We start from the raw sequence: 12,578 nt of genomic DNA on the forward strand, positions 1-12,578 counted from the left end.
TCCACTGTAAAATGTTGCATATAATTGCACCATGGCGACAACTTGTGATACGCCATATCAACATACTACATGCTTTTCGTTTAAATGCGGGATTGACTCAAGAGCACATGGGCTCAGTTTATGACGTAGGAAAACACCAACCAGTTCATATGCTACACGACCCATGCGCTCATGCAATGGAATGCATTAAGCAGTTCCGGTACGACTGCATAGAGAGAGAGAGACCTCACGTAAAAGCCGTGTAAAACTAATATATTTTTCAACATTTCCTCCAGGTGTGATATTTTCTTGTGACGACGGCGTGTACGGCCTTGGAAGAGAAAATGACATCGCTGTCGTGGGCTGCTCAAGGGGTGCAGAAGGCAGCAGGGCTGCACGATGCGAGAAGGGCAAATGGAAGTTCGTGAACAACACCTGCCTCTTACCAGAAATTAAGGAGCTACAGTTTAAATCACTGGTAATATCCCGTTCCTTATAATAAGCTCACATCTAACCAAAGAACATGTTAATTGCTACACCGTGTTTATATGGGTCGGCAGTGTAGTATAATGGCTAAAAAGTTGGTTTTGTAACCTAAAGGTCGCAGGAGCCGTTGTACCCTTGAGCAAGGTACTTAACCTGCATTGCTCCAGTATATATCCAGCTGTATCATTGGATACAATGTAAGGCGTTCTGGATAAGAGCGTCTGCTAAATGCCTGTAATGTAATGTAATGTCATATGTGTGGTACTCCCTAATTGGTGAGAAGTCTATTTTACCCAATGACAAGAGCAGAAAAGAAAATTTGGTTCAACACTGCAAACTGTTTAAATGTGATTTGAACACCTCAACAGTCAGATATAATTAAGGGGTGTGCAACAAGGAATGATGTAGCTTTAACAAAAATACAGAAATCCAGAACTGGTCACACTAATCCTGACTATGGTCAGGAGTCCAATGGTGCAAATTGACAGTAGTGAGAGTTTCAGTTAGCTGGATTTTCCCCTCTTAACTGCACAGTAGTGACCTCTCTGTTTGATCAGGGAACTGCAGTCTGCTTTTTCTATAGCTTTATACTGTACGATGTGCGGTCCTCCTGCAAAATGTCTGTGCAGATCTGCTGTCAAACTGCAGGCTGAAATGAAGAGGTTGCTGACTATATCAGCTTGAAATGATTCACACATCTGGGCTGACATAGCTCAGGAGGTAAGAGCGGTTGACTGGCAGTCGGAGGGCTGCCGGTTCGATCCACCACCCTGGGAGTGTCAAAGTGTCCCTGAGCAAGACACCTAACCCTTAATTGCTCCCAATGAGTTGATTGGTACCTTGCATGGCAGTCTTTCATCATTGGTGTGTGAATGGGTGAATGAGAGGCATCAATTGTAAAGCACTTTGGATAAAAGTGCTATATAAATGCAGTCCATTTACCATTTACACGCTAGCCTGCACACAGATATTATTAACTTCACTATGGCTGATGGAACATCAAGGACCACGATGGAAATATGTCCAGGACTTTTTTGTGTTACCCTTGACAATTTCTTCACATGCAAGTCTTTTGATACATGTGTTTTAATTTTGTCAAATAAACTAAACTAAACTGAAGACTAACGAGAAGGTAGACTCCATGTCCCTCCATTCCCCTTCTTTTTCTAAACCACAGGGGGTTCTGTTTAATACCAGCAGTTGCGCAAACATCAGTTGAATCGATGTTTATCATGCGCACCCACCCGCTTAAAAATTTTTCCTAAGATGCATCACAGTGTTTGAATGGTTCAATGTCAATGGATATGGTGGCAAATCAGCGACAAAAACTCACGAGGACAAAAACGAGACCTTGCACAAGGGTGAGCAAAGTGTACTTGTGCACCCGAGCGTTCTCAGTAAACTCGCACACACGAGTGAATGATTTCATTGGTTCATTGGTCTGAACCAATTAAAACTCGCCTGAGTACATGTCACTCGCACAGAGGGAATAGTCACACTTGGGAGTACATTTTGCTGGCGTGGAGAGAATACACACACACAAAGGTCTCATTTTTTTCCTAGCGGAATTTCTTGTTGACTTGCCACCGTAGACGGAAACGAGAACCGGAAACTTCAGAGTTACAAATTAAGAACGGCCCCAACTGGGTAACCTAATGTTATGGTACATGCATCTGTACCCTCTCAAATTGACAGAAGATGATGTAACTGTAGGACAGCTGTGACTGGAACCATCCTATTCCAGGAATAAAGACAAAACGAAAAAACAAATTTAAACTCAGGGAGCTAGGGAGGGGAAAAATGTACTCGTGCAAAGAAGAGGGACAGAAGTACTCCAGGAACTGAGAGCAGGGGCACCATAAGGGGTTGAAAGTTAGGACAATTACAAGCTTAGAAAGAATGAGAACATAGGATTTTCTTGGGGTTTCATGGGGTTCAGAATCCCAACTGGAATCCCTGACTGGGAGTGAAAAGAAAACAGAATGGAAACACACAAGGTCAAACTCAAGCCTCTGGTCAAACGAGTCGTCGCTGCCAAGCATTCGCCATTGCTTTGTTAAATACAAAGACCACACGTAATTGGTGGTACTTTTTCTTGTTGTTGTCATTATAACATGAAATAACATCGTAATGCTGTATCGATGAATGGACATATGACCGTATCCTGACCACGATTGAGGTAATTATAGCGAAAGCATGTCCCAGTTGGGGTACAATAATATTCCTGCACCTACTGTTGCATGCATGTCTTCGAAAAACAACAAACTTCACATCAGCAGAAACTGTTTGGCTTGTCCCCCAGAGGTGTATATTTCTGTGAAAGCCCCTTTACCAATTAATCAGTTGTGAGTGATGCTACTATTCCCAGTAAAAAAAAGGGTGTGGCACTATCAGACTGTGGATCGTTGCTTGTTCCCTCTTCTGGTCTTAGGGTTGAACTTCATGCATATCCTTAACGCATGTAAAACGTGTGTGCTTTTTTAAGAGGATGTGGCTGATCTGAGGCTTAACATCAGTTGGGCTATAAATTTCAAATTTAATATTGCCATTTATTTTCTTTTAATGTGCAGGTTTTGGATCAAGAAGGCGTTGATGCTTTTGTACAGGAACTCCGAAACATCACCAGTTTGTCAAAAGATGAAGTAGCCATTTCAACTGCGAATATTTTAACCGTTGTGAACATACTGAACAATGTTATTAATGTTATAAATGGAAATGATGTCAGCAGTACTGTGGTTGAGGTATGAAATGTTGGCTGTTTATTTTCCTAACTGACATGTTTATGCACACTATATGACTATAATCCAGCAGTTTCTTGTTTTAAGGAAAAAGATTCTTCTTGTAAGGATACTTAGCGGGAAATATTTTCGCTGTGGTAGCAAGTGGTTAAATGATGTTAAATAATGTAAACTGTTAACTATTGTCAGATGGTACATACAAAATATTATAAGCCAGCGAATTATCATGTGTATGCAAGGTTGAAGAAAAATAACTAAGATCCTGAATCCAACTCCTTTTTTTCCTTGTTTCCTTTTTTAATTTTCAGAATTTTCTGCAAACTGTGGATATTTTAGTTTCAACAGAAACAGAAGGAACCTGGGGCTTACTAAATGAAGGCAACTCCACCAACAGGACTGGCTCAGATTTACTGAATTCAGTAGAGGAAATCGCGAAGGTCATCAGAAACACTTCCGTCAGCATTACGACATCCACAATGCAGTTAAACAAAACAATATTTTTTGACGAATTCAACATATCCTTTTTAAATTCAACTGATGAGATAATCGTGTTCGGATCGATGCCTAGCTTCCAAACTGAAATTACTACTGTACACTTTCGCACCCTGGACATAGTTTTACCGCCACGGAACCTCACCAGTTCGAATAACACGATTAACAGTGCCGTCTTATTAGCCTACACTAACAGCACGATTACTAACATCACTCTGACGTTCCAAATAAGAAACACAACACTGGGCAATCCACAGTGTGTCTTCTGGAACTTCACAGAAACAGCCTGGGACTCATCGGGGTGCGAGGTTAAAAATGTCGGGAACGAGAACATAACGTGCGTCTGTAACCACCTGACCTCCTTCTCCATATTGATGTCACCTTTCATCCCCGAAGCAATCAGACTCCTTTTGGATTTCATCACCTACATTGGAGTGGGCATATCAATGGGCAGCCTGGTCCTGTGCCTCATCATTGAAGCCATCGTTTGGACCGCCGTCACCAGAAACAACATATCGTACATGCGGCACGTCACCATCGTCAACATCGCTGTGTCCCTGCTGATCGCAAACATATGGTTCATCATCGGGGCGGCCATATCGGATATTGATGAGAAGACGCCAGTCGGACCCTGCAGTGCTGCAACTTTTTTCATCCACTTCTTTTACCTGGCCTTGTTCTTTTGGATGTTGATTTCAGGTGTCCTGCTTTTTTACCACATGGTCATGGTCTTCTCTCACATGTCCAAGAGGGTGATGATGGCCATCAGCTTCACGGTAGGCTATGGCGCCCCCCTAATCATTGCCGTCGTCACGGTGGCAGTCACAGCTCCACAGAACGGATACTTTCGGCAAGATGATGCTTGCTGGCTCAACTGGTTTCAGACAAAGGCTCTCCTTGCTTTTGTGATTCCTGCCCTGGCCATAGTGGCCATAAATTTCATCATCCTGATTGTGGTACTGTATAAATTGATAAGGAGGGGAGTTGGAGAGAACCAGACAGACGAGAGAAACGCTTTGGTGGTCATCGCAAGGTGTGTCGCTGTCCTCACCCCTTTCTTTGGGCTCACGTGGGGATTCGGAATAGGAGTCATGGTCGCACCAGAAAGTGTTGGCCTCCACATTGTGTTCGCCGTTCTCAATTCATTACAGGTACTCGTAAATGTTTATGCGTTCCGGTTTTATGCAAGTGTTTTTACATTACACCTAGTTTATTTGGCGAGCTTGCATATAATAAAATGACCAAGGCAACATTTTGCTGAGTATTTAATGGAATTATTGCTTTTCAGTACATGTGTATAGGATATGCACTGATAACGTCTCACGCAATTATTTAGTCTGCTAACACAGATGCTAAAAATTAACCCAATGCTTTCTGTTTCTTGTGAAGGGTTTCTTTGTCTTAGTGTTTGGAACACTGTTAGACAGCAGGGTAAGTCCTGAAGTTTTAGTATTGTTTATATACGTGAATTTATTACTGGAAACAATTAGCAGTTAAAAAAAAAAAAAAAAATGTGTACAGAAACTTCCACATTTCCTGGAGTAATTGCCTGTTCTTTTCCTGCAGATACGAGCAGCATTAGCAGGGAGGTTTTCATTTATACACACAAGCTCCAACCGCACAAGGGTAAGTGCAGGCGACTGTGTGTTTCAATCCACTTCCTGCAAGGTACTGCTCTGGAACCATTCTCTTAAAGGCATACTATGCAGGATTTTTACCTTAAATATTATAAAATAAGCTCAGTGGCTACAGAGTATGTGGTATGGGATCAGGTTTTAGCTTTTGCATCTGTAGCCAGCTAGCAACTGCAATGGCGGAGGTGAAGAAGCACAAGGACGACTGCAAAGCAAAGTGAAACGACATTGAAACACGTCCCACAGAGCTTGTTCTAAAACCAACCTGAATTGCCTCCCCTCGATGTGCTACAGAGCTATCGAAGAATGGAGATATGAAAATTAAAAATGTATAAAAATAGGATATAAAATATTTAAACGGGGGTGAGTGGGTGGGGTTGAGGAGGAGGAGACATCTTTGTTCGTAAACACAGGACCACTGCAAGGCTAAAAATCCTGCATAGTATGCCTTTAAACACGAATATTTCTTTTATAGAGCACAAGTGGAGGTCCCTCTTCTTCAAGTGGATTGGGTCTGTTTCGAAGACGGCGCAGAAGAGGTAAGTGGACTTGACTGAGCACAACCTATAAAGCACATACAAGTCTGAGATACAAGTCTGAGAGTTTTCTGTACATTATTTGAAAAACATTATGGTTGGTGTCTGTGGGTCTTAAATGTTTGTACATATTCCTTCAAAACTAGTTTCCATTTAAATCAAGGAAATTTAGACTTGCGGCACAATCATAAGAGTGTCATATAAGACCCCATTTAACTTTACAATTCACAGCAACATACCAAAAATAATTTGATTTTTTTTTCAGATACATACCATGTCTCAGAAGTCGCATCATCAAGCCAGTCAACCGCTGCTTCAGAATCTTTCCTCAATACTTAATGCTGTTCAGCATGGCTGTCTATGTTGTTATATAATAATATACCCATCAAGATCATGGATGTACAAATGGCTAAATGTCAATGCATTTTATTAGTTTAAAAAGCGCAGCCTTTTTTATGGATATACTTCTTCACGTTCTTCTCATTTTGTAAACATTATCTTGTCCTTCAGTTTTTGTACTACCGATACAAAATACATAATTGTTGAATAATAGCACTATATGTGCTATTCAAAACTTTCATGATAATAATCACAGTAATTATTATTTATCAAAAATGAAATATTACCACTGAAAATGAATTGTGCACTTCAATTTCACTTTAATTACCCCAACACGTCTTTGCTGCTTGACCATTTCACTTGCCAATCAGGATGATTTAGTACATGTGATGATACTTGTGCCAATAGAGACATGGAAAAAACAAGGACACACAGTGTCATTGATGCAAAGCATCCTTTAAGCTACTCGAGTGCTGATAGCCAGGTCCGTGAGGTGCTTCACATCGAGAAAAAAAACAAACATTTTTTTTTTAACTATCAATCCCTTTTCCAGTTGATTCTAATCCCAATGCAGTCTAGTAGTAAATCAAAGTTCCTCTCTTAATTTTTTCAAATGACATTTGAGCATGTTCTGTGAATGTAAGGTGATTTGCACACCTTACATTCTTTTTTACATGAAATCCATGTAACTGCTGTATGTTTAAAAGCATATTTGAACCAATTCAGGTAAAGTATTTAAATCAAACCTACAACCTTGGTGTTCCCCAGTTCACCAACCCTGCCACCCATGATATTAATCTAATAAAATTCATATCAGCTCCTGCACCTTTCAGAACACTTAATACCTAATACCTAATTCTTCCTGCTAAATTGCTTTTGTGTTGCTGTTGTTTTATAGTCCATTTTGTACCCTGTTTCTCTTCATGTGACGTGCAGTGATCTCCATGGGGGGCTATGCGTAAAAGGTGCTGTAATTTATACATGGTGAAACCAAAATATGTAAAAATATCCTTTAATAAAAGCTGAGAATCTGTACTTTAACCACATTAACTGTTATTTTGCAAATCCAAAATACAGTGCAAAACCACATCAATTAACCAGCAAATCAATTGCGACTTATGATTTCACAATTGTTATGAATGTAGGATGCAGAAACCGATGCTATAGCCTAATTCTGGTCAAGGTAGTAATAGCAAGTAAAGAAGTGCAGCCTTTCTAGTATTATGCCAACAGAAGAGACACTACTCTGCAAGACAAAAGTAGGCCTAAGAAACGTGTTTTGAATGGCACGTGATGCACTAACAACTAGAAGAAATAATATTCAAACGGCGTTACAGTTGTGAAATAATACTTTGAATGGTACTTGCTCAATCGAACGGTAAATGTTAAAAACATTCGATTATAGTCAGCGGCACCACAATTTTCTGTCACACCCTCAATAAACAGCAAAACTCCCAGTAGAAGATTGAATTAAACCTTTTAAAATTTCTGAAACGTTATCAATTCCGCTTGGCCACAGTGAGTGAAACTAGGCAATCTGAATGTATAGTTTCTATGTAAATTACGTCAAAATGATTGAGGCTTTTTGTTTGCTGCCTAAACTTCACAGCACACTTGTAGCAGGACGGTGTTTCCAGCCAGATTTCTTTACGGGGCGTGGAAAGGGGAGTAGTTACTGTACATGTGACGCACCAAGTCGAGACTGTACGTGTGACGCAACATTCTCAACCGGTTGAAAATAGGACGATAAATTTAAAACGCATATTTCTCCAAAAATAAAGAACGGACATATTTAATACTTTACTCATCGTGTTTCTTCAATGCCTCTTGTGCAAATAGCACATAAAACCGAGAAAGTGTGAAAACCACCATGTTACTCCTTGATCCCAAAACCTGATGGCGTCACTCTAGCTAATCCAGTGAAACTCTCACTCACCATCTCTCAGCAGGAGTGTGCTTGTGTGTGTGCGTGCATGCGTGTGAGTGTGTGTGTGAGTGCGTGTCTAATTGAGACAACTGGTGCTGATTGGCCAAATTCGGGGGAGGAAAACATTCAGAAAAAACGCATTATTTGAGCGTTGCTAAATATGGTATTTGTATTTGGCGCCATCCCCAAGTTCTAGATACAGCCACATTGTTTACTTCTTTCAGCTATGTTTGTTAGCCTAGAGACAAGGCAGGTTTTCACATACCCATTTTGACACTTTCATAGCCAGTCACAAGAAGATCATTTGAATGACAATGGCACTGAGGAAAACTGCCAAATACCAACACATGACTCACATGTGGCACAACACCTACTGTAAGAGGTTTAACATTTAACATGATAATGTTGAAAGTCACCGGGAATGATACTGTCAAGTATTGTTAACATCAGGAACAAAACATAATAGAACCCTTGCTTTCAATGCCGTCATTCCCCATATTCTAGATTTGATTAACCCTTTAAGATGTAAGATCACAAATATGTGATCAGAATGTTCTTAATTGAACATTATAGAGCTGATGCAATTGAAAGCATTGGAGATCTAGGACACTGACTTAAAATAAAAAAAATTTAAAAAACATTCCAAAAAACCTGCTCTCAAAGGGTTAAGGAAGAGTACAGACTTCTATAAGTAAAATTAATAAAAGAAACAAATTATAGTCAACACGCTGAAATTATCATCATATATGATCATAGGATGAATAAGCTTTTCCATTTTATGCATCTATGTTTGTTTGTTTACCTTTGTCTTCATCATATTCTGGATCACGAATAGTAAAGCATATAGAGTTTATTTAATAATTAAATAAAATGTAAAAAATAAACCTGTCTTGCCAGACGTTCCTCCCACTGTGTTACGGGAAGGTTTATGTTCACATGTTTCCCATAGTTCACAATGTAGGCGTGTCCTCCACTAGTCTGCCCTAGATGCTTGTTTCAAATGTCGGCATTGACTGTTCACTGAAAAATGAGTCCTTCAGAAGGGAGGATCGGCAGATTCGCGGTAAGATTTAGTGGTTTAATAAGTTCTTTCAGCTTTTTTTTACTAAACCCTAAACAGGACCCTCATTTGGGGAGTGGTCGTCTGAGCGAACTGACAGAAATACCTCTTCTTTTATGTGTAAACATTGTCAGAAATTCTTTACGTGGCCTGTTTTCTTTACATGTTTTTTTCTCTCCATTGCTTACAATAGGACTGTATTTTTGAAATGTAGTTTTTGCATGGTTTACTTTTCAAGTTGTACACTTTTTCTTGGGATATATATATATATATATATATATATTTGTTTAATAATGTCTATAGAATTAAACATTTAAATCAATGCCGTTATTTCAACCTTTCTGAAATAATATTATTTGCCACAAAAAAACGGTAGAAATAAGCATCCTGGTACTGCCCACTGGGGTCCTTATGGCAAATTGTGGCAAATGGGACCAGAAGGGAGTGATGTGGCATTACAACCAGAACTCTTACAAAGCACTTTCAGAACCCTGCGTGATTCTTAGCATGACTTCCAGGCATTTTCGGCTGCCCTCTTCAAATGTGTTTTTGTAACCCCCAAGAATGAGGGGGGCCTTGCACAATTATAGCAAAATGATACAGAAATATTTTAGGGAAATCTGAACCACCTCTGCATCTGGGTATGGACAATTTCTTACGACTTGTTCTAGGTTTGCGGTCATCCTGAGGGTTAAAGAGAACACGGTTAAACCAATAATGAGGAGGAACGCTAAGGGGGATTTGCGGAGATAAAGAAGGAGACTCTGGACAAAACTTCCATTTTTAGGACTTCTGCTCGGACGGTCCATCTTTTAATATCTTCACAGGTAACCTTAAGGAGGGTGGACCATTTATGTCCAATATTTATAGATATAGGAGGTTTGATGTCTGTCCCAAGGTATCTCATTCCTTCTGGCCTCCATAAATGTACATAATGCAGAGGAGAAATTTTAAAGGCTATACATGGTGTCGTGAAAATTCTTAAGGAGAATGCCCAGTCATTTATCTTGCCCGGTCATCTTGGAGTGACCAACAGTAGTCAAAATCCTGACTTGAAACCAACTGAGTTGTTGTGGCAGGACCTGAATGACAAATAAATAAATTCTCTTTTTTACCAATGTAGGTATGGCAATATTAACAGTACTGAGCCTCACTGTCCTGCTGGTGATTGGGAATATTTTGGGAACAGAGGCTGAAGGGCTCTTAAATACCGCTGACAACTCATTTCCGGTAAGGATTTGTTCAAGAGTTCACTAAAAACTCACTAAAAGAGCTTTTTCAAGGTAGAACCTTGTTTTTTTAAAGGTATTACACTATTCAAGATATGATACGCAGATCAGTTTAAGTATCATGCATTAAAAGACACACAGAATATATACTCTGCATATTTCAAAAAATCACCTTTTAACACTATAAAATTTTTTTACATGTTACTCTTCAGCTCAAAGTTACAGTATGCAGTAAGCTCAACATCTCAGGGTCAAAAGGTGGTCAAAGGTTACACTTTAATAAAATGGATACTAGAGCGCTGGCCTAGGCATGTCTGGTCCACAGCCTCCGAAACAGTGTCCTGGCCATTTATCTCGGCTGAACCGCCACACCCAATTGTGAATGTGCACCTATATAGGTATTTTTGGCCCACGTTCAGGCCTGTAGTTCTATGCAGGCCCAACTATATGAAAATGTATTCCTGCTTTTGAGAGAGCTGTTTAGTCTGAACGCTACCCAGTCTTAGCTCTTGCATCCCAGCCAGTGTGATGTCATTTGTTAAATTAAGTAATTGCGTAGCACTGCATGTCTTATAATTGCGTAGCATTGCATCTCTCAGCAATAATAATGAATCAAACTTTTCAAGCGCTTTAAATGGGTCAAAAGGCTCAGTATCGTACAATAATTTTGACCCCTTGTGCTAGGTTGATGTGCCTTGTCTTCAGATGTCAGTTTCGTACAAATAAATTTAAATGTTCTACTTCTTATTTTAATGTTTGAAATGTCTGCCAGCTATTAAAACAATATTGTACAGTGTAAAACCCCAAATGGCAATGGCTTTATTGCATACCTTTTATTTAATATTTTCTTTTCATGTTGCAGGTAGCTTTCCCAACTGCTTCTTTGGTACTGGTCCAATTCCAGGAGAAAGGAAATGGTTAGTTAAAGTGATTCTCATAAAGCAATAGTGCATCCCTGGCTTGAAACAAAAGAGGCCACATTTTCAGCTTTAACATGATCATTTTAGTTAAAAACCAGACATTAATCCAAACCACTGATTCCCATTCTTTTAAAGAGCAACTTTTATGTTGGCATACCCAGTGATTTAACATGTGGGAAATGAGGTAGCAATGGGATTTTAAAGTTAAAAAAATATATATATATATATGTATAAACTTAGGATTACATCTGTACATCCGGAAATCAAATGTGATGTAACATAGGGGAGTCGGAACAAAGAGCTAGGAGAACAGCGGTGTTTTGGTGACATAATAACAATACTGCATTTTTAGCTGTACATCTGTTAAAGATCTTGTCTTTCGGAAAAGTCTTCTGACAACCAAATTTAAATAATACATCTTCTTTTGTACCACAGCTAAGTTCCATTATTCAAATGACTACATTCTCAGTCCAAGAACTGATTATGAAGCTCGTTATTTATAATTAGGGGAGCAACATCCTGATTTGAAGGGTCTTTTTCCATAATTCACATCAGTGATTCACTTTACTTTCCTAGTCTAAATTCTCTCTCTCAAATTCAAGTATGTGAGGCTTCTGAATGGCTCATTCTATTAAGGCAGTACATTGCAATGAGCTCCAGGCCCACAGATTAAATGGTAAATGGTAAATGGACTGCATTTATATAGTGCTTTTATCCAAAGCGCTTTACAATTGATGCCTCTCATTCGCCAGAGCAGTTAGGGGTTAGGTGTCTTGCTCAAGGACACTTCGACATGCCCAGGGCGGGGTTTGAACCGGCAACCCTCCGACTGCCAGACAATCGGTCTTACCTCCTAAGCTATGTCACCCCATAAATAATTCAATTGTTCTGTCTACTGGTAACATTGCCTTGCTGAAGACTGCTCTTTCTGTTTCTCTTTCCACGTTCACAATTCACATCAACGGTTCACGTCACTGTCTTTGTCTAAATATTCTCTCTTTCTACAGGTACCACGCCCACCATACCACCGAACACAACACTTGGTAAGTATTGTCATTCACACAGTATGCTGCTTATTGCTGATTTTATGCAAATTATTCATAGTAAATGTGAAGTTTGTGAAAATGTTTATCCTGGAAGGATCCTGTCATGCAGAAAAGTGTTCCGATGACCAAATTTTCAATAATACATCTTCATTTGTACCACAAGTTCCACTCCTCAGTCCACCACACTCTCAA

General features: G+C 39.6%; 2 protein-coding genes across 19 annotated transcripts in view; both read left to right on the forward strand.

The window, feature by feature from the left end:
* The window catches only part of LOC135257499 (adhesion G protein-coupled receptor F5-like), a 41,828-nt gene that overhangs the window by 11,391 nt on the left and 17,859 nt on the right, over positions 1-12,578 (forward strand). For 16 of the 18 annotated variants that reach the window (XM_064340272.1, XM_064340275.1, XM_064340278.1 and 13 more), the window contains 7 exons: positions 276-457; positions 3,036-3,206; positions 3,512-4,846; positions 5,085-5,126; positions 5,262-5,321; positions 5,805-5,868; positions 6,131-7,245. In XM_064340272.1, coding sequence (XP_064196342.1) covers positions 276-457; positions 3,036-3,206; positions 3,512-4,846; positions 5,085-5,126; positions 5,262-5,321; positions 5,805-5,868; positions 6,131-6,204 — 1,928 coding nt within the window. In that variant the 3' untranslated portion in view covers positions 6,205-7,245. Of the gene's footprint in view, positions 1-275; positions 458-3,035; positions 3,207-3,511; positions 4,847-5,084; positions 5,127-5,261; positions 5,322-5,804; positions 5,869-6,130; positions 7,246-12,578 lie in introns of those variants that run through there. The other 2 variants (XM_064340273.1, XM_064340274.1) reach the window with 2 other exon arrangements.
* LOC135257500 (adhesion G-protein coupled receptor F1-like) overlaps positions 7,384-12,578 on the forward strand; it is a 47,720-nt gene continuing 42,525 nt past the window's right edge. The window contains exons 1-4 of the mRNA XM_064340292.1: positions 7,384-10,018; positions 10,315-10,421; positions 11,283-11,337; positions 12,348-12,383. Of these exons, the coding sequence (XP_064196362.1) occupies positions 10,317-10,421; positions 11,283-11,337; positions 12,348-12,383 (196 nt within the window). The 5' untranslated portion in view covers positions 7,384-10,018; positions 10,315-10,316. The remainder of the gene's footprint in view (positions 10,019-10,314; positions 10,422-11,282; positions 11,338-12,347; positions 12,384-12,578) is intronic.

Source organism: Anguilla rostrata, chromosome 6 (assembly GCF_018555375.3).
Source record: "Anguilla rostrata isolate EN2019 chromosome 6, ASM1855537v3, whole genome shotgun sequence".
NCBI classification, from domain to species: Eukaryota; Metazoa; Chordata; class Actinopteri; order Anguilliformes; family Anguillidae; genus Anguilla; species Anguilla rostrata.